This window comes from Mastigoproctus giganteus, chromosome 1 (genome assembly GCF_048544385.1).
Source record: "Mastigoproctus giganteus isolate SK-2022 chromosome 1, ASM4854438v1, whole genome shotgun sequence".
Taxonomy (NCBI): Eukaryota; Metazoa; Arthropoda; class Arachnida; order Uropygi; family Thelyphonidae; genus Mastigoproctus; species Mastigoproctus giganteus.
This window is the reverse complement of record NC_143575.1, coordinates 242,350,267-242,375,634: the sequence shown is the minus strand read 5'-3', so window position 1 is coordinate 242,375,634 and position 25,368 is coordinate 242,350,267. Positions and strand designations below refer to the sequence as shown.

General features: G+C 36.5%; 1 protein-coding gene across 5 annotated transcripts in view; it reads left to right on the top strand.

Annotated features, from left to right (window-relative positions):
* LOC150091709 (fibronectin type-III domain-containing protein 3A-like) overlaps positions 1-25,368 on the top strand; it is a 489,490-nt gene that overhangs the window by 338,609 nt on the left and 125,513 nt on the right. For all 5 annotated transcript variants that reach the window (XM_090376531.1, XM_090376557.1, XM_090376540.1 and 2 more), the window contains 2 exons: positions 2,154-2,219; positions 5,502-5,614. In XM_090376531.1, the coding sequence (XP_090232657.1) occupies positions 2,154-2,219; positions 5,502-5,614 (179 nt within the window). The remainder of the gene's footprint in view (positions 1-2,153; positions 2,220-5,501; positions 5,615-25,368) is intronic.

Here is a 25,368-nt window from a genome sequence, read left to right as displayed (position 1 = left end):
GAACTTGCTGCATGATTACATTAATATTCATAGATGCATCTCTGCTGCTTGCCATGTTATGCAAGCTTGCTCAAATTCTACAATTTGAGCAATTGTAGAGATGCAGCAAGGCTTGCTGCATCCCCACTCTGTGACTTTTGTTTGTCATAAAAGGCATAGTTTGAAGACAGTATCTGTTTCCTTTGCTACAACATTCCTTTTCCTGTTTCAAAACAATGCTTATAGTCATCTTGAAAATGCAATGGTTGTGAATATTGTACATGGACATATTGCAGATTTTGATCAGTTAAGTGTTATATGGTAGGTATCATTTCCCTAGCTACAATTACATTGTACTGACTGATAAAGAATTTTGGCTGAAAATGGTAGATAACAGCTTAAAATTTTCTATGTTATACCTTGGAAATGGTGTGTTTAATCAAAAAATGCTCCTAAATATTTTCACCTTATTTTATTCACAAGTTCAACCCATTAGGAGTTTATACACAACTTACTGTACAACCTGTTTATATAACAAATATGATAGTCTTTTAGTCTGATTTGGCTTTTGTTATTAATACCAAAAAAAAGTACTGGATTTATGAATAAAATACATTAGTGTAAAGAAGGATTTAAATGGTAACTTTCAGTTTAAGTTTATTATCTTTATGCAGAATTCTTGTTGAAGAAAATTGAATTGTAAGAAATGTACAGGATGCAATTCAAATGGAAGTTCTGTTTATTCACTCTAGTAAACAGGAGACAGCCAACATCAGCCTATTTCTTTGTTTTGTTGCATCATGCATAGAATACACTGTGAAAGTTTTGCCAGCCTCAACAGTTTCTGAACTTTCAACTCTCTCTCTCTCTCTCAACTGAGAAGTGGCACTTGAAATTTAACAATGACAAATGCAAGATAGTGCATAATGGGTAGCAGCAATGCCAGAATAGCATGCAAACAGGTAATAGAGAGCAAAAAAAAAAAAAACTGGAGTAAAAGGGCAGTCATACACACAAAGTTCTCTGAGCAGCGCAGATAGTGTTTTGTCAATGATACAGGAATTTTGCTAGTAGGGATAAGAAATTAATTATTCTACTGTATAAAAAAGGGTAAGGCTTGATCTCAATGCATAAAGGTCTGGAAGCCTCATTTTAAGAATGTAGGTCTGTTGGAACCAATACAGAGAAGAACAATGAAATTAGTGAGAGGAACAAGATAGAACTCTTACCGAAATATTTCAGGTCTGCAAATTGTAGCATTTGGTAACAGCATCTACACGCTTGCAAGTAGATATGATTGAGATGTTGAAGGCTTTGAATTGATTGAGTAAACTGAATGCTGATGACATCCTTCCGTTTGCTCAGACTACACACAAATTCAAACAGAAAGGATGGTTACAGGTAAGATATGCAGAAATTTGCCTTTAGCCAGAAGGTAGTGATTGTTGCTACAGACTTAGTCACTGTTTGAAAGCTAGTTGGGAAAAGTCACATTTTTGCAGCTGCTTAATTGGCATGCTTTCACTACTGTTCTGTCTTTTGGTCCCTGATTTAAGGATACAAGTGTCATCAGCAGTGCTTTGACTTGCAAAACACTCTGGAACAACCCTGTGGAACATGGACTAATTCATAGTAGATATAACCTCAGTTTTTGAGTAATCTAGCATTTTTTGGCAAAATGCTAGATTACTCAAAAACTCAAAAACATCTCATTGCAAAGCAGTTATTTGTATTTTTTCACTTTCATGTCCCACACTGTTGATTTTGTTCCATATAAATGAATAAGCTCCTAAAGTTCACCAGAGAAAGAATGAAGCCTGGCTGGCATGTTGAACAGTCTTTCTGCCATCAATCATCTGCAAATGTACTTTCACAGAACTAGCACAAAATATCTGATTTATTATTAATTATTACTATTATTAATTTTTTTCTAGTTGTTACTTAAGTTAGTTATTAATGAAGTGGAGTAAGTATAATGTGTCTTTTATATTCATTTTTATAAAACATGCTTTGTATTTATTTTTTCTTGATTTTAAATTTTAGAATTTTTTAAAATTATGTGAAACTGTTTTGTTTCTTAAACATTAGTAATTATTATTCGTATTGCACATGTGCACAAGAATTAAAAGATATAAATAAATTTTAATGTTTTATTTCTCAATTATTTTATATAGATCACCCTAAGGATGATGGTGGCTCTCCTATAACTCAGTATATTCTAGAACTGGACTCTGGTACTGGTGAGTGTAATTTTTGTGTCACAATATTATGACCCCCGCCCCCAGTGCAGACATCGCACATGCCTAGCGAATCATACAGTGCACATTTCAAGTTCACACACCGCAAGCATATAAGGCTTGATGTTCGGTATCCATGAACACAATAACAGCCTCTGTCATGGACAAAGCACACGACCTATCAGACCTGGAAAAAGGTATGTCATCAGCTATCGGGCCAGGGGTGCCGGCATTTCCGAAACAGCGGACTTTGTGAAATGCTCACTTGCTGCAGTGATGAAAGTGTATCAAGGCTAGACAAATGGGACAGTTTTGATGACCCGACGTGCCAATTGTGGAGCCCCATGCGCCATTGATCCCAGAGGTGAACATCAGCTGAAACGGTTGTCAGGACCGATCAGCATGCTACTGTTGCTCAACTGGCCATCCAATCAAATTGACAACATGACAGTGCAGCGAACCGTTTTGTGCATTGGGCTCCGGAGCAGATGCTTGGTGACAGCATCCATGCTGACAGCCATTCATTGCAAATAGCGCCGTCAGTTTGCACTGCAATACCGACACTGGACCCCAGCCAATTGGCAACAGGTGGCCTTCTCCGATGAGTCACAGTTTCTGCTCCACGAGTGGATGGACTGTGGCATATTAGGAATGAAACCTCTGAGAACAGACACCCCGGACACGATTGTTGGCAGAAGGCAGGCTGGTGGGGGCGGGATTTTGGTCGGGGGAATGTTTTTGTGGCATGGCTTAGGTACGCTGATACCTCTGGAGGGTACCCTGAATGCAAATGGTTACCTATTGATTTTTGCTGATTGGGTACACCTGTACATGTTGACTGTGTTCCCTTTGGGCGATGATATCTATCAGCAAGACAATGCACCATGCCATGTCACCAGAATTGTCCGTGAGTGGTTTGAGGAGCATGATGAAGACTTCAAGCTACTCCCTTGGCTACCGAATTCCCCGGATCTTAACCCAATTGAAAATCTATGGGACCACCTCATTCGACACATCATACGGATGGATCCTCCACCAAGGAACCTACAAGAACTCCAGGGTGCATTGCAGTCTGCATGGTCACAGATACCTGTAGCAACCTTCCGCGGACTTATTGAGTTCCTCCTACGGCGGCTGGCTGCTGTGCATGCTACGAAAGGCACATATTCTGGATGCTAGGTAGGTGGTCGTAATAATTTGACTGGACCCTGTACAGTAGCACTGGTGGTATGCATACACCTGTAAGGTAAACAAGGTCTGTCCAAGGAAGCTACATTGGCATTCATAATCTGCTTTGTTGAGAAATTATCTATAAATTTTTAATATCTATGTGATAAACTTATTTGGTTTCAATCATGTTCAAGTTAATTCAGCAGTTGTCATCAGGATTATAAACAGGTATTATTTAAAATGTATTTAGATGACATAAAATTTTTATCTAAAAATATAACGGGGATACAGTATTTTTCAAGAAAATTGTAAGGGATATGTCAACAAAAAAAGGCTGAGTATAACTGCAGTAGAAGATCAATTATCTTGGTGTCAGTTTTCTGGAACCCAGACATTAATAGAAATAATAAACTAACTAAATATGAAATCTGCTATGGAAACAACCCTCTATAGAATGAATAGGAAACAACAAACAAAATTCAAATTCAGACATTGACTCCTACAATTGACAAATCCAAAACAATATGCACCTCAAAATTAGGAAATCATAATAAACAGAATTGAAATTAAATAACTTAATTAAAAAACTGATATAAATTAAATGGTTTAATAAAATAAAACAATGAAGAATCCAAGTGGTGGGCATAAACATTCAGGCTAATCTAAAAGGGACAGAAGAAAGCAAACTAAATGGGGTGAGGGGATGGGGATATCGGACCATGTTACATCAGTACTCAGAGTAACATTTATTATGGGGAATGAAAACTTGGTTGTACCATTGTTGATATTGATAAGGCAAGGTGCTTTCTATCTAACTACCTATCGCATTGATCCAACTACCTTTCCTATCAATCTAACAACCCCTGTATCAAAACAAAAATAAATAAATAAATAATCATAAAAATAAGATACCACAAATTGAAACAGACAGAGAGCTCACAAGCACTATCTTTTAATATTAGTATTAGTAGTGACAAATAATAATTTAAAAAAAAAACACTACCCATCTCACCAGTCTCTCCCCTTCAAGAATTTGTTCCAGTCTCTCCCCTTCAAGAATTTGTTCTACTTCTTCCTTGAATTTATTCAAATTCCCGCTTCCACAACAACAACAGATGGAAATTTGGCCCAATGATCCATTAGCTGAAGGCAAACTTCACATAATCTATTCTGCAACCATCCTTCAACTTGAATTTATGCTCTCTCACATGTAGAGTCTCAGCAAGAGGAAGAATGTTATCGACATTGGGCTTACTCAACCATGCAAGGCCTTAAACACCTCAATCAAATCTCTTTGCAGCTGCATAGTTTCTAGATTGTACAATTTACAGAACTGAAGTCTTTCTTGGTAAGAGCACTCTTTTGTACCCTTCACCAGTCTCTTTGCCCATCTATGGCTGTTGCAGCAGATCTACATCCTTTCTAAAATGCGACACAACCTGTACACAATACTCAAGATGCAGCCTAACCATTGACAAAACCCCCATGAACTGTCCTGTCAGTTTATCTGCTCAGAGAACTTCATGTCTGACTACAAAATTACCAGCCCCCAGGGGTCTTTTTCATTTTCCACTACTCTGAGTGTAATACAACACAATTCCTATGTTAATCTGGGATTGCTGCTACTCATATACAGTTTGTCAATGTTAAACTTTAACTGCCATTTCTCAGCCCATCAGCCTAATTTTTCTAGACCTTGTTGCAGTAACTTACCTTGATTACTGTCATTAACCACCCTACCAACCTTTCTATCATCTGCAAACTTAGATATTAAGCCTGATATATCTTCATCAATATCATTAATAAATATTGATGTGTAGAGCAAGATTCATTTGTCTATAAAATCTTGAAAGATAGAGACTTTTATAACGACTGAAAACAACATATTTGAATTGAAAATACTGCCCTACAGGCTCCGCTTACCTACAAGGTTGTAAAAATTTCACTACTAATTAAGTAGGAAAAAATATGAAAAATTAACTAATAGAAAATATTTTGTTTTGTTTATGTTCATATTTTCCGTATAATTTGTTCAATATTTTAAAATGTGTGATATTTATAAAATCATTCCTGATATAATTAATTTATAAATATTTATTATCATATTTTTGTTAGGTTTTGAAATGGTATATAGTGGCTTTGAGACTGAGTATCAGTGTGATCATCTTCAACCAGGAACAACATATTACTTAAGGGTGTTTTGCATTAGTAACGGAGGACAAAGTCCAGTGAGTTTTAATTTTATAGCTAACCTAATTAGAGCTTTGTTTTAGATTTCATAGACAGAAAGATGATTAGTGGATAAAATGTAATGCCTTTTGACTCATAAAATATAGTAGAAGTATACAATAGGTAAATAATAATAGTATGTGCAGTCGAAATTTTACTTGCATTTTTAAAATTTTCAGAATAGTCCCATTGTGCATCACTCACATTTGCACCATTGTTCAACTCAGCACTGAAAGGAATTTAGGTAAAGATCAGCAGGTGTGACCAAATTTTCAATGTCACTTAGATTTTATTTGTATTATTAAATCATTTTCCATTAATGTTGTCTTCATTGAACTGATTAAATGTAAATCATATAATACCAAATTCAGACATTGGAACAAGTGTGGCATAATTATCCAGCCCTTTATTTTTCAAACAGTTGATGCAATTACTGTAAAAGATGATTTTCATGGTGCAGCACAGTGTAATTGGTATTTTTTCATAGTCTCTTCTTTTGATACTGCAGTACGTAAAGGCTATTCAAAAGGCTACATAAGGGCCATTCAAAAGAAGAGGGTTAAAGAACCAAGTTTCTTTAGTTTGGAAATATAAGATTTACTGTTGACTGTTTGGTTGCATTTTTTTTTAATTATTCCAGGGGGCTTATATCACAACTTATTGCACTGATTGTTGCAATTTTAACTGTGACATGAGGAAAGTGAGATTCTAACATTATCAGATCATCAATCAACATCCAAATTTGTTGTGCTCCAGTGGGTATACAGGTCACTGTGATTAGTCCATGGATTATCAGCCTTTCATTCATTGCTTTCCTCCGCATTGGTCCAGTGCAGATTGGAAGCTCAACCATATTTAGTAATCAGGGGCCTGTTAGATCTTTAGCCCTACCCAAATTAATAACTTGACACCATCTATCTATTTGATCTGCCTCTAGACCTATTACCATTCATTTTTACTTTGAATATCTGTTTATCTAATCTTTATTCTATCATCCTTTCTACATGCCTGCATTATCTTCAGTTTGCTTCACTTTCTTTTGACTGGATATTTGGTACTCCAAGATTTTTTCCAATTTCCTCATTTGTAATATGGCTTTGCCATTGCTTCTACCTGTTAATCCCAGTTTTTTTTTTTTTTTTTAACCTTATTTAGTTTGTAAAACCGCTCATTTTGTTTTTTTGGCTAATTTCTCTTTTGCTCCAAATGAATTTGCTTAACTGGTTTCCTGCATTTCTGATTTATTTATTCCTTTTTTAATATCCATGTCCAGTCTTTCGTCTTCACCACTCTGTATTCCCCCACTCAACCAACCCTTTATCCATAGCAGTAAGGTAAGCAGCAGCCATTATCAATCCACTGCAGGATGGAAGCCTCCTCAACAATTCATGTTGAGGGAAATGGACCATAATCTGCCACGCTGGTCCAGTGTGGGTTTGCAGATCAACCATATTTAACAGTCAGGGGCTTTAACTGTGGTCTACTCAAAGATCGTGTGCTACTGCACTCCCACTCCTGACCACTTGGCTACAAAGGCCGACTCATAGCAGTAACTTGCCCTTAATGCTCCACTGCTCCAGCATTTGTACAGCAGTCTTTTATGTACTGCAGTATCAAAAGCTTTCCTGAAATCAAAATTATTTTGATTTAAGGAAAATCAAATTTATTTTTTTCCCCAAATGCATGTTTAAATTTTATTGTAAAGTGTTTTCTCACCAAACAGTAACACTTAATGATTAGGTCTTGAGAAACAGTAACACTTAATGATTAGGTCTTGAGAATATAGCATATGTGGGACTCATGCTGAATGCCACTGCACAGTACTGGTCAGTTATGTAAACATGAAATCAAAACATTATATGCTTAATTTTGAAATAGTATTACATTTATCTAATTCTCTAAATTTATTAAAGCTAACTCCACTTCCACAACACCAGATGGAAGTTTGTTCCAACAATCAATCATTCTCTGGCTGAAAGAAAGTTTTCACACATCTATCCTGAAACACATTTTTCTTTCTTTTTTGAGAGAAAAAGGTGTTGTATCTAGCCTGCAACACCTTTTTCTCTCAAAAAAGAAAAGTTTTTCAAGAGAAAAAGTTTGCAGTGTTTGTTTAGAGATAACTTCAGTTTTTATTAAGATAATATTTATATTAATGTGTTACATAGCTTATGTGAGTTAATAGTTTGTTTAATTAAACTCGAGAATGATATTATGTGGAAGTGTAATAATACGTGTCCGTGGTCTATTTAATCATCCTGAAATAAGTGACTAATGCAGACTGACAATCCATTGGAGCAAAAAAATTATCTTTGAGGACAAGCAGATAGGAGAAAAAAGAAATGCCTTATATGTTAAACAGCAGTGTAATAAAAACACTTATAATGATTGTTAAAAAGAGAAACAGAAGTATTAATTTTTAGTATTTCATATATGTTAATTTTGTTAATTATATGTAAATGTTGAATATAAGATAAATTTAAGAACCAATCTGATTTTTAAAATAAAGTTAATTTTAACACATGAAGCCTTGGGGGGAAAAGTATACTCCTATTTGTTTTGTTTATTTATTTATTTAATTATTTTATTATTATTTTTTTTTTCATTCCTACATTCATCTGATTTATTGGTTTATATATAATTTAATATTTTAATTTGAAATACTGATAGTAATGTTCATTGTAATTATAGTTGGCATCAAGGTTAGTGCAGAACTGTTAGCATAAAAATAGATTAAATTAAGGATACTTATCTGTTTGCTAAGTGATTATTATCTTATTTATGATATAAAAGTTTGATATTTTTGCTCAAATGTACATTTAAATTTTGTTACAAAGTGATTTCTTTACCCATTATTTATAATCTAATGTAATCAGATTGTGAACATACAGCATATGTGAGACTTGTAGAGCAATACCATGCAATAATGGTCAGTTGTGTAATATTTTAATATAGATTGTTGACTTCAGAACAAGAGGATAGTAAAGGAATTATGAAGGTTAATATTAGCATTAAAGTTTTTAATAAAAGAAATATATTTATGTTGATATGTTATGTAGCCTATGTGAGTAAATAGCTTAAGTTTGCTAATTTTGAATGAAATTGTCTATAAAGAATTAAGAAGAAAAGAAAAGAAAAATAAATAAGAGAAATAATTATATACTCAGTTCATATGCAGAATAAGAATAATTCTAACATGTTTAGGATGTAGATGTTCTCTTGGTATAGAACTTGCTGTGATTACATGAAGATCCTCTTTTGCTCATTCCAAAGCATGCTTGAGCAAGATTTGTCAGTATTGTTAGTTTCACATAAAGAGACAGGAAAAGATGGTGCTCAGAAAACAAGAAAATCATTAGAGTTAGTCCCTGACTTATGTAACTTTGCACTTATGTAAATTTTTTTGGTAAAATCACAAAGATACTTTCAGTATAATTTTTAAGAGTCGAATGAAGGAACAATAAGTATAAGTTTTTATTTTCATTCCCATAGGTAAATAACTAGAGTTAACATTTCATTTTCTGCTTTAAAAATTCTGAAGAAGTATTCGACAACATGCGTTTGAGTCAGGTAACTACGTTGAATCACTTCAGAGAAACCCCCACACTTCGGAGAATTACTCTCTAGCCCTTTGTCTCTACTTTCTGGATTGTAGAGTCAGTTCAGTTTTGTTTGAGAGCGAAGTGGGAGATTTTGTTTGTATTTTATATGTAATATTTATTACAATGGAGAGTTATTGTGGTGAAGTTGAAATTCACATTGCCCTACAATTTTCAATGGTTCACTTCAAACTCTCATTGTGTAGTGCACACTTCATTCGCATGTCGTAAGATGTGACAGCATCTCTTATAACTTAAACCCTGTGAAATTCTTTACAGAAAATTTCATTTTGACTGTTATCATGGTGCAGCCTAAGAGAATGACAGCGGTACTAATAAATCTACCAAGAAAAGGAAAGCGATCGATTTGGATCAGAAAATTAAAATAATAAGGATGTGTGAAAATGGTCAAACATTTAGCAAATATTGCATAGAATTTAGATTTGTAAGTGTCGACAGTGAATACAGTAATAAAGGACAAAGACAGAATACGTGAAGCGGTGAAGGGATCGGCACCAATGAAGATATAAACTTTTTTTTAGATGAGAATAACCATAATAATTAAGGCTAGAACGGGTCTAATAAGCGAGATGGAAAAGTTACTTATTGTTTGGATGGAAGACCAGATCCAAAAATGCCTCCACCTCATCAAAGCAAAGGCTTGCACCATTTTTGAGGATCTTAACAAGAAGAGTGATGATACTGAAACCACCTTTGTTGCGAGTCATGGTTCGTTTGATAGGTTCTGTAAAAGAATCGGATATCATAACATTGCCATAAGTAGTGAAGTAGCAAGTGCAGATGGTGGGGCTGCCGTAAAATTCAAGGACAAATTGGATGAGGTTATAAGAAGTGTTATTTGCAGCAACAAATATTTAATGTGGATGAGACTAGCCTTTCTTGGAAAAAAAATGCCTGGTAGGACTTATATTTCTATTGAAGAAAAGTCAGTGTCAGATTTTAAAGCCATCAACGACATGGTAATACTCTTCTTGGGGGGGGGGGTAACATAGTGAGTTATAAACTTAAACCTTTAGTAGTTTACTGAGTTTATCACTCAGTAAACCCGCATCTTTTAAGGGCATTGACAAGAAATTGCTTCCTGTACACTTCAGGGCTAACTGAAAGGCCTGGGTGAGAATAACCATGTTCGAAGAATGGTTTCTAAATTTGTTTTTCTCGGAAGTTGAAAAATATTGTTTACAAATATCTTACATTGTTTACATTAATATCTTAAAAAGCACTTTTTAAGTGCTTTTTAAGATAGTAATGCTCTTTGACGATGCTCTTGGTCATCCCAAATATCTAGATGATCTGCACGAAAACGTCAAGGTGGTATACCTCCCTTCAAATACAACGGCTTTGATTCATCCAATGGATCAGGGAGTTATCCAGGCATTCAAAGCTTATTATTACATATGGACAACATTTTCTGAGGCTGTAAATATAACAGAGCAGGGGAAGATGGATCTGCGGCAATTTTGGAAGACGTTTAACATCCTTGATAGAACATGCAATATTTCAAGAGTCTGGAATGATATGAAAACTTGTATGAGTGGAGTTTGGAAAAAAACTTCTAAAACATTCCGAGCTTAAAGAAGGCTTCAATAAAGATGAGCTGATGTCTTCTGTTACCAAAAATTGTAAACTTAGCCCAGAAGTTGCAGTTATTCCTGAAGGACGAAGATGTAGACGAGTTTGTAGATGAACGAGATGAAGATTTAACAATAGAAGACCTAGTCCAGAAGTTTCAGTTATTCCTGAAGGACGCAGATGTAGACGAGTTTGTAGGTAGATGAACGAGATGAAGATTTAACAACAGAAGATCTAGCCCAGCTTCATGAATGCACAGAGATGAGGAGCAAGGGGGGAGTCTAATCTGTTGAGGAATTGGGGCAACCCAAGAAGCAGTTCAAATTAAGGGAAATGGGAGAAGCATTTCATAAAATTCAGGAAGGTTAAAATTCAGATTGGATGAAAACACCTTAACATTTCTTGAAAATATGAAAACAAATTCAGATAGCAAGGTTTCTTCCCACAGAAACTGGAGTTTTTTCGTCCAGCAAAACAGGCAAATCGACCAGAGAACAAACACAATTTACAGACACAAATACAGGTTTATCACATACCACCTCCCTGACCTCCTCAGCCTACAACGCCCTAGGATTAATGTGTCTTATTAATGCTTCAGGTTCGTTTTAAGTTACCTTCAGTTCATCACCTGAAGTGTATAGACTGATTCATTGTGTGGTTTAGACCAATTTTCTTAAATATGTACACTTTGGTTTTGATTCCCTTAGTAGCCCTTATAAAGCCTAACAGCATACGAAATACATATCAGTTTTTACAGTACAATAACATGCTTTTTTTTTTTTCCCTTTTATGTTTTGTTTTCTTATGTGCCACTCTGGCTACTTCATCTCTGTCTCCAGATAAAGTTTTAAATTGTTATGGTATATAACATAAATGGTTTTGTATAACCATAAATAACAAGTTATATGATTATAACATAACCATATAACTTGTTATATAACATAACAAGTTTTCTTCATTCTCTTTCTGAGAATGTTTTTTTTTTTTTTTTTTTGTAATTTTGTTGTAAAATATTTTACTATATCCCTGACATATCAGAGATATAGTAGAATATTTTATTAATGATTCTGGAGTTATGTGAAAATTGACTTACGTAAGAAGTCCTGGAACATATCTCTTACGTATGTTGGAGACAGACTGTATTTTGTAAGTCCTTAGTGAGATAACACAGGCAGAAATTTCTTTAATAAAACAGTTGCAATGACAGAACAATTTAAATTCATTTTTCATCACTGAGAGATAATACAAACAGTTTAAGAAGAAAGGTCATCTTTATTGCTTAACTTATCAGTTAAGCAATAAAGATGACCATTCAATTAGCATTAGCATTAGTAGAGGCATTTGATGCAAGAAAGCAAGCTTATGCAGCATCAGCCAAAAAAAAAAAAAAAAAAACCCACTTCCACTTCACCCCTCTGTTCGTTCAAAATACCTGCCCAGCTGAGCCTTAAACTTATTTAGGCTATCAACTTCCACGACAAGGGATGGAAGTCTGTTCCACCAACCAACCACCCGCTGGCTAAAGGCAAATTTCCACACGTCTATCCTACATCGGTCTTTCCTCAATTTGAATTTATGCCCTCTCAGGTGATTTTTCTGAACTAGAGGAAGAATCCCATCAGTATTGAGCATGCTTAAACCATTCAAGGCTTTATACACCTCTATCAGATCACCTCGCTGGTGCCTAGTCTCCAGACACTGTAATTTGCAAAACTTAAGCCTTTCTTCGTAAGAGCACCCCTTTGTTCCATTCACTGATCTTGTTGCCCTTCTCTGTACTCGTTCCAGCAGCTCTACATCCTTCTTGAAATGAGGTCTCCAGACCTGTATACAGTACTCTAGGTGTGGCCTGACCATCGCCTTATACAATGGAATAATCACCTCCTTATCCCTGCTGGAAAAATTCCTGTATATCATTGACAATACTCCATGAGCTACTCTTGCAGCCCATCTGCACTGCTCAGAGAACTTCATGTCTGCCTGCACAACCACCCCCAAGTCCCTTTCATTCTCTACCACTGTCAATGTAGTACCACAGAGTTGATACGTTGCTCTGGGGTTGCTGTTTCCCATGTGTAGTACTTTACATTTATCAATGTTAAACTTCATTTGCCACCTCTCAGCCCATCTGCTCAACCTTTCCAGATCCTGTTGCAGCAGCATAGTGTCAGTAGTGTCCTTGACAACCCTGCCAACCTTTGTATCGTCTGCAAACTTGGACATTAAGCCCGATATACCATCATCAATATCATTTATAAATACAGAAAACAATAATGGACCCAACACTGAGCCCTGAGGGACTCCACTAATAACATCAGTCCACGATGAGCAGTGTCCATTGATTACCACTCTCTGTCTTCTCCCCCTCAACCACCCCTTTATCCATAGCAGTAATTTGCCTCCAATGTCACACTGCTCCAATTTGTGTAGCAGTCTTCCATGTGCAACAGTATCAAAAGCCATTCTAAGATCCAAGTATATAATATCAAAGTTATTCCCTGCATCCAGTTCTTTTGTGACTGCATCATAGTATCCAATCAAGTTGGTCAGGCAAGACTTCCCCTTAACAAAACCATGCTGTGTCTGAGTTATAACTGAAGTCTTGTCTAAATGATCCTGCAGTGCTTCTTTAACCAGTGCCTCCATTAATTTTCCTGGAACAGAAGTTAAGCTCACAGGTCTATAATTACTAGTGTCAGCCTTTGATCCTCCTTTGTGAATTGGGGTCACATTTGCACATTTCCAGTCTATGGGTACCTCCCCTGAGTCCAAGGAAGCTCTCATAATTATGGCTAAGGGTTTGCTTACTTCCTTTGCTGCCTCCTTTAATATAACTGGATAGATCCCATCCACCCCGGGTGCCTTTCTTGTGTTTATCTTCAACAGTTTCTCCTCCACTTTACTCCCAGTTATTTCAAAATTCTGTAGCTTACTGCTAGAGTTGAATACACCTCTGGCATTCCCCACGCTGAATAACTCCTCATGTGTGAATGTCGATGCAAAATATTCATTTAGTTTGTTAGCTACCTGAGCAGGATCATCAACACTTGACCCATCAATATCAAGTGGACCAATCTGATTCATCCCCTTCCTTCTAGAGTTTACATAAGTAAAGAACTCTTTGCTGTTTTTCTTTGCATCCCTTGCCAAGGATTTCTCGTAATCTGCCTTTGCCTGCCTAACCTCCTTTGTAACTTGGTTGCATATCAACTTGTATCTATCATAGGCTTCTGTGTCATGTGTTAATTTGTATGTATCCCATGCATTTTTCTTCTCTGCCATATGCCTCATTAGTTCATCTGACATCCATTTTGGCCTAAACCTTGAACAATATTTCTTAGTTGGTATGTAAAGCCTAGTAGCTTCCAAGATAAGTTCTTTGAATGCTTCCCATTTTGAATTTGCTGTTGGTAACATCATCAGTTGGTCCCACTGTATAGAATTTAAATACTGTCTCAGTCCATCGTAGTCGCCTTTACGGAAGCAATAACCCTTCCCTTTACCCCTAATGGTAGTTACCTCTTTGAGTAAATCCCACTTCAGCACACTGTGATCACTGCCACCTAGTGGTTCATTTATCTGCAGATTCTTAATGCATGAAGAATCACTGCTGATAATCAAATCAAGAGTATTACTCCCTCTAGTTGCCTCCCGAACATGCTGATGTAGAAAACAATCATCCAATACATCCACAAAAGTCCTGCTAGTGTGTGAGTAACCAGCCCCCAAATTCCAGTCAATATCTGGGAAATTAAAATCTCCCATTATAAGACACTCTGATTTACTGGCCCACTCTATTTCCCTGTACAGTTCCTTATTATACTCATCAGAGTCATTAGGCCTATAGCACACTCCTACTCTCAATTTTGATCTCCCAATGTTTATGTCACACCAAACTGACTCCACACTGCACTGTCCAGCGATGTCGACTGGCTTCACTTCCTTGGTTTTTATGTGTTTCTTAATTAATAACATAACCCCTCCTCCCTTCCTATCCTGTCTATCCTTTCTGTAGACGTTGTACTCCCCAAATTGCAGTTCTGCATCCCTTATATCTGTGTGACACCACGTCTCTGATATCCCAACAATATCTGCCTTTGATGTTTTGAGCAATACCTCAAATTCATCAAATTTATTTACTAAACTCCTAGCATTGGTGTACACGCAAGTATACCTGCACCTGTTTCTATTCTTAGCTACCCTAACACAACCCATGTGTTTACTTGTACCGCAATGGCTCCCAGCAGTCTCTGAAATACCATGCATCTTGTTTTTCAGGCTTCTGCTCATTCTAATAGAAGCAGTGCAAGAATCTCTTTCACCTCTGCCAGTGGCTACTGTCAATCTATTGGTCTTTGTCTCCCCCCAAGCTAGCAGTTTTCCGACCCACCTAACACTGCCTCGATAGCATCAGCAAATATTCTTGCACCCTTTCTATTTAAGTGTATCCCATCCCTGTTTATCATACAAGCTTAGTTCATTTTGTACAAATACCTGAGTTTTGCAATAGAATTAAGTGGGAACAACCAAGAACTTGTGTGGGTACCCCCAAGTGGTGCTGGATGTTGTGCGCGTTGGGTAACAACACTAAAAATGTTGAAATCAGCTTTTCAGGAGAGCAGTTTATGTAAGTCTGTGGTGGAGGTGAGGGAATATGATGACTAAAAACTTGTTCTCTATACAATAACATAGATCTGATAAGCTTCAGAATGAGGCCTTGTGAGTATTCCATTTGGGAAATATAAATCTGAAAAAAGCCTCCACTTGCATTCCCTTAGGGTAGAGCATTACCAGGTTTAGTGATTTCATCCTTATAGCTCACCATAGCCTTGGTTCCTGTCCCAAAGATGTTCAGTACACATTGTCTTCCCAGAGCATCAGACTAGTGGCTCCTTTCTCTGCATTGCATGATTTTGGATTCCTCTTCTCCACCCACATGAGGTTATGTCAAGAATCAGACTATAGACTGAATCTGAGCTCATCTGTGAATATCACATTGTACCACTGCTCTTGGATCCAGCTCTCTCTCTCTCTCTCTCTCTGGCGCCTCCGTAGCCAGGTGGGAAGGAGCAGCAGTGTGTAGCACACGCTTCTTGATTAGACCGGGGTTCGAGCCCGTTACCACCAAATACGGAGGATGCGGAAAGGTCAGGGAATAACCACCGCATATTCCCGGAGCAATATGGCCTTAGTTGCTAATGCTCCTAAAAAACGAAATAACAACAACTCTCTCTCCCCCCCCCTCCAGTCCACAGGATAGTGTGGTGGAAGATATTTCCATTCTGAGATGGTTGCAAACTCAGAAAAGAATTGCCCTGCTAGTGATATAACCTTTGCCCAAACTTATACAATTTTTGGAATACCTCTGCCTCCTGTTTTTACAATTGTAAAAACACCTCCAGCAGACAGAGGATATCACATTTCGATGGATTTAGTCTTTAGTCTTCATTAAAGACTTCCTAGATACATAATTATCAAAGATTTTTGGTTGTTTAGTGTACATACATTCTAAATTTTCCTTGTATCTCCAAATTTTCATAATCTTTTTTTGTATTTTGTTCTTATGTTCCCATGACTTTTCTGTAATTTATTTTAGTGCAGTTGTTTGAGCATTGCTTCCCCTGTTTAGCCAAAAACTTTAGTGTTCTTCACAAGGTATCATGAAAATCCAACAACACCTCTAACTCTATTCTCTAAGATACTTGATTTTATCCTGTGCAAAGGAATCAAATTTCTCTGAATTTACATATTCCTCTTGATTTCCTTTTTTATATATTGGTACAATTAATTCTTTGTTCCAATCTTTTGAAAGTTGTTCTTTGGAAAACAACCCCTTCACAACATGGTGTAACCAACACAACACTTTTTTTTTTCAGTATTTCAGGTGCATTTCATCTATACCTGTATTTCCTTGTTTGTTATTTTCAATTACCTTTTTAATTCAAATTGAAATAGTGTTCTATCAAAAATATCCCCCATTTTTATCTTTTCCTCTTCACTGATGCTTCAGCTTTGTTTTTGCATTCATCAGCTGTCTCTGAATTTCTGGATTATGGAAGAAATCTATGATCCAGATGATTAAAATCCAACTGAATGAAATGTGTATGCCCATAATTCAACTGAAAGAATAAATCAAATGTGTGTGATGAACTAATGATGTCTAAATTAAACCACTTGATGTAACTTATGAAATTGATGATGGCTGCAGAAATAAGAACTACTTGAAATAACTGTTATCTAATGCAAAGAAATTAAACAAACTGAATTATTTAACTATAAAACTGCTAAAAAGAGGAAACCAAATAACTAGACAAGGTCCTGCACTCAGGCTTGCAGGTATGGCATAATTTCTGCCTCTGAGATAATGGGATACAGGAAGGGGTTCCCTCTAGGAATCCCTTCCTGTATCACCCAAAAGTGAACACAGACATTTACTAAGAGAAACTTTTTCTTTTGTGTGTTAACAACAAAGTTTTCTTTGGTGTGGGGGGACATTACATCATTTAAAAAAGCAGTGTGGAACAACACAGTACAGGTCCCAACGCCAGTAGTGACTTTTTTTATAATTGGGCATTGTGGCCTAAGGCATGTCCCACAAAAAAAAAAGAAGATATTTTCATAATATGAGTAATTAAATACAAAGTTTGGCACCACAGTGACAACAACAAAAAAAAGTTGGTGGTTTGGCATCTCCATTTTTTTTGTTTAACATTGTGGTGGTTAATGCGTTAAATTAGCCCATCCTTAAGTGTCTCCAAAATACAAATCTTACTACTTGCACAAAAGTCATTTTAACTCTGTATAAGATTCTAGTGCTGCTGATATTTGTTTTATATATATATATATATATATATATATATATATAAAAATAAATAGACTACATTCATGTAGTGTAGTGAAACAACTGTAATTCTTCCAAATATAAATTTTTGAGAAACTAGAAAACAGAAGTGATATGGCTTGCTTTCAAACAAAAGAAGGCAAACAACACACACACACGGCCTTTATAAGAGCCCTTGCATTGCATAATATCTACCACATAAATCGAGTGGTTATGGGAAGACTGAATGACCACAAATTTTCTTGCAGAAACGTAAAGGATTTGCAGTATCCTGGTGCTAAAAAAAACTTGATGTCCTTGTGGAGTGACTCTGTGCTTGAGAGACTCTGCAAGATGTATGTAGCAAATTTTTTTTAGCATGGCCAGCTTTAGCTGATAGATGGAAATTTATTTTGTAAAGATGGTATTCACTTAAATGGAGGAGGTGCATAATTTGCTTGTCCCATTGAGGAAGCATTAAGGGTTCAGAGAAACTTAGTTCAGGAAGTTAGGGAAGATGACACAATCCACCCAGATCATTGGTATGAGACAAAAGGACATTCACACCCTCTCTGAGAGGTTTCGTGCAACCAATAATTATCCTAAACATTAAAAGGGAAACTGTAATAGAGGCAATATCATCATCATCAGCCATTTTCAATCCACTGCAGGATGAAGGCCTCTCCAGCAACTTTCCAGTTCCTTCTGTTTTGAGCACTGGCCATCCATTTACTACCCAAAAACTCATGAATTTCATCTATCCATCTCCGACTTTGTCTTCCAGGTTTTCTTCTAGCTCCTCTTGGATACCATTCTGTTATTTTCTTAGTCCATCTGTCATCATGTCTTCGAGCTATGTGTCCTGCCCAAGACCATTTTAGTTCTTTAGTTTTGATAAGAATGTCCTTTACTTGAGTTTGCTGCCTAATCCATGTGTTTCTCTTCTTATCTAACAGTCTGATTCCCAATATAATTCGTTCCATTCTTCGCTGTGCAGTTCTCAACTTCTCTTCCATTCTTTTGGTGAGTGCCCAAGTTTCACTTCCATAACTCATGGTGGGGAGTATACATTGATTCATTATTTTACGTTTCAGACAAATTGAGATATTGCTCTTCAGTATGTGACTATATTTCCTGAATGCTATCCATCCAAAATTTATTCTTCTCTTGACTTCCAGCCATTTACCATTATTACAGCTAATAACTTGTCCCAGATAAGTATATGACTCCACCTTTTCAATTACTGCTCCTTTAATCAGCATTTCCCTTTCCGTGGCATACTTGTTCATCATTACTTTTGTTTTAGCCATATTCAACTTTAGTCCAAAATCCTTACTAACTGTGCATAACTGATTAAGATTTTCCTCTAATTCTTTGGGATCGTGGCTTATAACCACAATGTCATCTGCAAATCGTAAATGGTTTAGGTACTCTCCGTTCACATTGACTTCTTTCTGTGACCAGTCTAATCCTCTGAAAGCTTCCTCAAGGGCAGCAGTAAACAGCTTCAGAGATATTGTGTCTCCTTGTCGAACTCCTTTCTCGATTTTAAATTTGCTACTGTCTTTGTCTAGTCTAATAAAGGAGGTAGTACTCTCATATATTTTCTTCAAAATCATAATATATGGGGTATCTATGCCTTGTCTTTGCAGTGCCCGAAACATTGCCTTATGCTGTATGGAGTCAAATGCCTTTTCATAATCCACAAATGCCAGGCATAATGGTGTTTAATATTCATTTGCTTTCTCCATTAGCTGTGATATTACATGAAGGTGATCCATAGTAGAGAATCCTGTCCTAAAGCCAACTTGCTCTTTCGGTTGATTCTCATCAAGTATTCTTTCTAATCTGTTAGTAATGACCCTTGTGAACAACTTGTAGATGTGGGATAACAAGCTAATTGGTCTATAATTTCCAATTTCTGATTTATCTCCTTTCTTATGCAGCAAAACTATGATTGCATTATTCCACTGCTTAGGCATCGCACCTTTTCTAATGCACTTTGTGAAGAGCCTTGCCAGTTTTTGTGTTATGTCTCTTCCTCCCAATTTTAACAACTCTACAGTAACTTCATCTTCCCCCAGGGCTTTCCGATTCTTCATTTTCTTCAATGCATGTTCTACCTCATCAGGAAGAATATCGGGTATGTCGTATGTGTTGCTACTTTGCAATCCATCTTCCCCACTGCTGGTATCATTCCCTCGCTCCTTGTATAATTCTCTATAGTAGTCTTCTGCTATTTGAATTATGCTTTCTCTGCTGTTTATAAGTACACCATCGCTATTCTTCAGTTTCAGTATCATTTGTCTTTCTGTATTACTGCTCATGGCTGATTTAAATCCTTTGTTTTCCCTTAATGCTTGTTCCACTTTTCTTGTGTTAAATATTCTTATGTCCTCTCTGAGTCTCTTTCTAATGGCTTTGCATAACTCAGTATACACAATTTTCTCCCTGTCAGTGTTTTTCTTGCTCTTCATTTGTCATCTTCGGTTCATCATGACGTGTTTCTTGACTAATTTTTTCTTCTTTGGATTTCTGTTTCCCTATAGGTTTCTTGGGCTTTATCACTTTCAGAAAGTTGTAATATTCCTCGTCGATATCTTGGTCCTGAGCAGTCTGCAGAAGCTCAAACTTGTTTTTAAGTTCCAGTACATACTGCTTTTTCTCCTCCTCTGTTATCTCAAAGACCTTTGTATTATTTACTCGAGTCAGTTTTTTCCTTTTCTTTCCTACATCTATATCAAGTGTACATATTACCATTCTGTGATCACCTCCAACATTTACCTTATTCAGGACGGTAACATCATTCACAATATATCTCCTGTTAGTGAGGATGAAGTCGATTTCATTAGTTGTTAATCCATTTGGACTCTTCCATGTCCACTTTCTATTCATCCTTTTCTTGAAAAAAGTGTTCATTACTGACAGTCCTTGAGATTCTGCAAATTTGCAGAATAGAGGCAATATCCACCAGTAATCTAAGATAACATGGAAAAAAATGTAACTACCTGTCAGAAGCATTGTCAAAAGCATTAAAATACAAAACTTAATTTGTCTATACAATAATGCATGATATTGTAAACAAATTAAATGCACTTGAGCTTTTTGAAGTCAGCTAATGCTGATATATTGGGCTTACTGAGATTTCATGCCACAGAGATGCAAGATGTAGAAGTTAATTTCAGAAAATATTGCATTTATTATTATTATTATTATAATTAGCCATATGGTGCAAGGAAGCCTTGAGGCTTTTTCTGCACCAGCCAAAAAAAAAACATTCTGAATTATCCTGAGAGAGAGAGAGAGAGAGAGAGAGAGAGAGAGAGAGAGAGAGAGAGAAAGTGTCAGAAGTAAAAGGGAATCACCAAAAAAGAGAAAAATGATGATATCCAGCTAAGGACCCTGGGTGTGCCAAGCCCATACTCACCAGATGTGAGCCCCTGGGGGGTGTTTCAGAAGAGATGGGAGGGATGGGGGAAGTGATACTTCTGAATGCCTGAAGTTGACAAGAATATTCCCTTGAGATCAGTGTGAATGTGGTGTGAAATGTCTTGCAGTAAAGGGAAGCAAGAATATGTTTTGATATATTTCTACCAGTACTCTTGAGAGACATTTGGCCTGATGACTATCAGGCCAAATGACTCATTATGTCTCGTTATGGCCAAATTCAGCTTACCTCTTATAGACTGGAATACGTATACTAAAAATCGAGGGTTTAGTGTCAAACAACGTTTTTGTAATTAACCAAGAAAAAGGCATTTGACATTTTCTTAGTTTACCAGAAATGTACTTACACCCAAGCCAACATATAAAGTACTAGAGAGATACAGTTCTATGACATAATATGCATTGTTATTTGTATAAAGTAAAACTAAAGTTATCTCAAAAAAAAAGAAAGAAAGCAATTTTGTAGTTAACTCTGTTTGACACTAAACCCTCAAAATACACTATATAATGGTTTTTAGAACAAGCTAAATGATTGCTACTTATCCCAGTAAGTATGAGAATACAAAGAACTTTAATGTCCTAGATATGGTTCTTGTTAAGAAACTGAACAGTATCAAAAACTTGGCAGTGGTGGGATCAATAGGTGGTGGGACCACATTACCATAAAATAGGTGGTATCAAAATAAAACTTGTGTGGGCAAAGGTACAGGAAAGAGCTTTATTTCAAGAGAGGGGAGTATAATGAAATAATATATTTCTTGGACTTGATTAACTAGAGAGAGAGAGAGAGAAACTGCAATATGCCGTTTGATACAAATATCTAATATACTATGAGAAATCAAGATATCTATCCTCGAAGCCATAGATTTGTTAATCTTTGTCATCCATTTTATCATAAGATGATAAAATGGATGACAGTGAAGTGAAGAGTTTAATTGAACAAAGCAAGTAAAAAACATGGAATAGTCACATATAATCATGTTCTTGTGATTTGTATTGTCATTTATATGACAATTATATATACAGTGGCAGACAAAAAAAAACTGCATCACTTGTGAATTTTGCAAATAGTGTGTTTTGTGCTACATTGACGGTTACAGAAATGTTCGAAATGCATTTGTTAGATTCACAGAGATATATATCTCTGTGAATGAAATCCAATAAAAAGACTCCACCTGATATACCTAATTGCCATAAATATCTTCCCAAAGGGTATAATGCATAATTAATGGAAATATGAGAAATCATGTAAATGGCAATTATGACAACCAAACATATATTTTATTGCATTTACATGTACAAACTGAAATGACAAGTTAACATAATAGTATTATGTACTGTAAAGCAGCAAAATAAGTCCTCAATATTTTGTTGTTCCTCCTGGAGCTGCAATTACAGTCATGCAACGATCTGGCATAGAGTTAATCAACTTCTGGATATACGGTTGCCCAATTTCATGGTATCATACCCTTACAATGCTCGCCTGCAGCTGAATCTTAATTGTTGGCTTCTTCTGAGTAATTTTAGACGGCATTATGTACCAGCAATTTTCAATAGGGTTCAAATCTGGACTGTTGTCGTGCCAGTCTAACACTGTAATGCCAGTATTTCTGAGGTATGATTGCACCTTAAGGGAGAAAAATGAGGGAAAACATTGGTGTAAGTATGAGAGACAAGAAGACAAACTCATCATTAAATCTAAATAGCGTAAAACTTACCAATTTTGCTGTGTGGCAAGGTTCTGAGTCCTGTTTAAAAATACAGTTTTGGACATCAGTGTGGTGAACCCTAATAACGGGTTTTAGGTTTCCTCCAAGATAGTAGTGTAGGTTTCTGCATTTACTGTTCCGTTAATAAACTTAATTTGCCCCACCCCTTTGCTTGTTATGAATCCCCAGACCATCTGACCGGTGGGGAATTTTACAGTCGGTGTTATGCAGTCAGGATGGTATGCCTCCGATTTTTGTCTTCTGACATATTGCTGCCCATCCGAACCATACAGGTTGAATTTCGATTTTTTTAGAAAATATGTCCCATTGCTGTTTTGTCCATGAAACATGCGTTTTAGCCCAAGCAAGTCACTTCTTCCTCATTTATTGGATCAACAAAGGCTTCTTCTTGGGCCGATAGGCAATCCGACTGCATTCCAAAAGCTGTCTGTGGGTAGTTCTTCCACTTGTTTCAACACAGAGGCCATCTCAAAATCCAGTTTTAGATCAGGAGCACTAGCATGGCAATTACAAAGTCATAGCCATTTTAAATATCAATCTTGGGAAGGCATAGCCACTCTCTTATGGCCTGATCCAGGGCTTCTCTTCACATCACCAGTTTCACACTTTAATTTCAGCATCCAGGATACTGTTGACTGGTCGCAGGGCACCTCTGTAGCCAGGTGGGCAGGAGCAGTAGTGCGTAGTTGATCAGACTGGGGTTCGAGCCCGTGACCACCAAATACGGAGGATGCGGAAAGGTCAGGAAATGACCACCGCATATCCCCGGAGCAATATGGCCTTAGTTGCTAATGCTCCTAAAAACCAAATAACAAACAACAACAACAAACAGACTGGTGGCAGCCTATTTTATCAGCGATAGCACGCATAGAAAGCTCTTCTTGGGACAGAGTGACAGCTACACTTTTTTTTTTCTTGGTGTCAACTGAAGAACATACAGAGCCATGCTTACACCCCTGCAAAACAAGATACTAATCAGCATATATACTCTTCCAACAGCATATTTATAGAAATGGCTGATGCAATATCCTGCAATTACTGTCTGATGCAATAGAAGCGTTATCTGACAATGCAGACAGGCTGCAAGAGCAGGTCATAGGATTTTGTCAATGATATACAGGAATTTTGCTAGCAGGTAAAAGGAGGTGATTATCTCTTTGTATAAGGCAATGGTCAAACCACACCTTGAGTACTGCTTACAGGTCTGGAGGCCTCATTTTAGAAAGGATGTAGATTTGCTCGAGTGTGTACAGAGAAGGGCAACAAGATTGGTGAGGGGTCCTCTTACCAAGAGAGAGAGAGAGAGACTTAAATTTTACAAATTGCAGCGGCTGGAGACCAGGCACCTGCGAGGTGATCTCATTGATATGTATAAGGCCTTGAATTGGTTGAACACGCTGAATTCTGATGGAATTCTTCCACTTGCTCAGATTATAAACGTACGGTGGCATAAATTCAAATTGAGGAAAGACAGTTGTAGAATAGATGTGTGGAAATTTGCCTTTAGCCAGCAGGTGATTAATTGCTAGAACAAACTTCCAACTGCCGTTGTGAAAGTTGATAGCTTAAATAAATTCAAGTAGGAACTGGTCAGACTTTTGGAGGGAAAAGTTGTATTTTTTTTTTTTTTTTTTTTTGGCTGATGCTATATATGTCATACGCTTGCTTTCTTGCATCACATGCCTCTATTACTTTGCGACAAACAAAATGACTGTAATCAAACAATATCTTATATGTTTCACTACAAATGTTACTTTTTTTTAAGGTGATACAATTTTCTTGCCTGCCACTGTATATAGTAATAGTGCAAGGAAGCCACAGGCTTTTGCTGCACTGTCAAAAAAAAAAAAAAAAAAAAAAACCTGAATAGATAAGAAAATTCAAATTATATTCTTCCCCTCTTCACACATAATTAACCAGTTGATCTTTGAATTTACTCAAACTGTCAGCCTCAACTACCTGCTACCAACTTGTTCCAGCAATCGACTTTTAAAACTTCCTACAATCTAATCTAAACCTTAACTCCTGTAATTTGAATGTATGACCCTAATTCTTGAATTCTTTATAACAGTGAAAATTCCACTTTTGTTAATTTTACTAATCCCTCTCAGAGCTTTAAAAATCTCAATCAGGTCACCTCTGAGGTGCCTGGTTGCCAAGCTCTGTATCCTACATAATCAGAATCTTTCCTCATATGGTTGTCCTTCTGCTTATCTCACCATTTGAGTTTGCCCGTCTTTGGACCATTTCAAGAAGCTCAATTTTTTTTTTTTTATTTATTTATTTATTTATTATTATTTTTTTACAAACGAGGTCTCCATACTTTAACACAGTATTACAAATGTGGTCTTACAATTTCCTTATACAGTGGGATTATAACTTCCCTATCTCTATTGGATAACATTCAATAAATCATCGATAGGACACCATGGGCTTTTCTGGCTGCCTGTTTATGCTGCAAAGAAAACTTCATATCTGCCTGTATCATAACTCCCAGATTCCTTTTCCTCCTCCACTGTTTTTAATTCAACTACCAAGTGTATAATTTATTTGTAGTTTGCTAT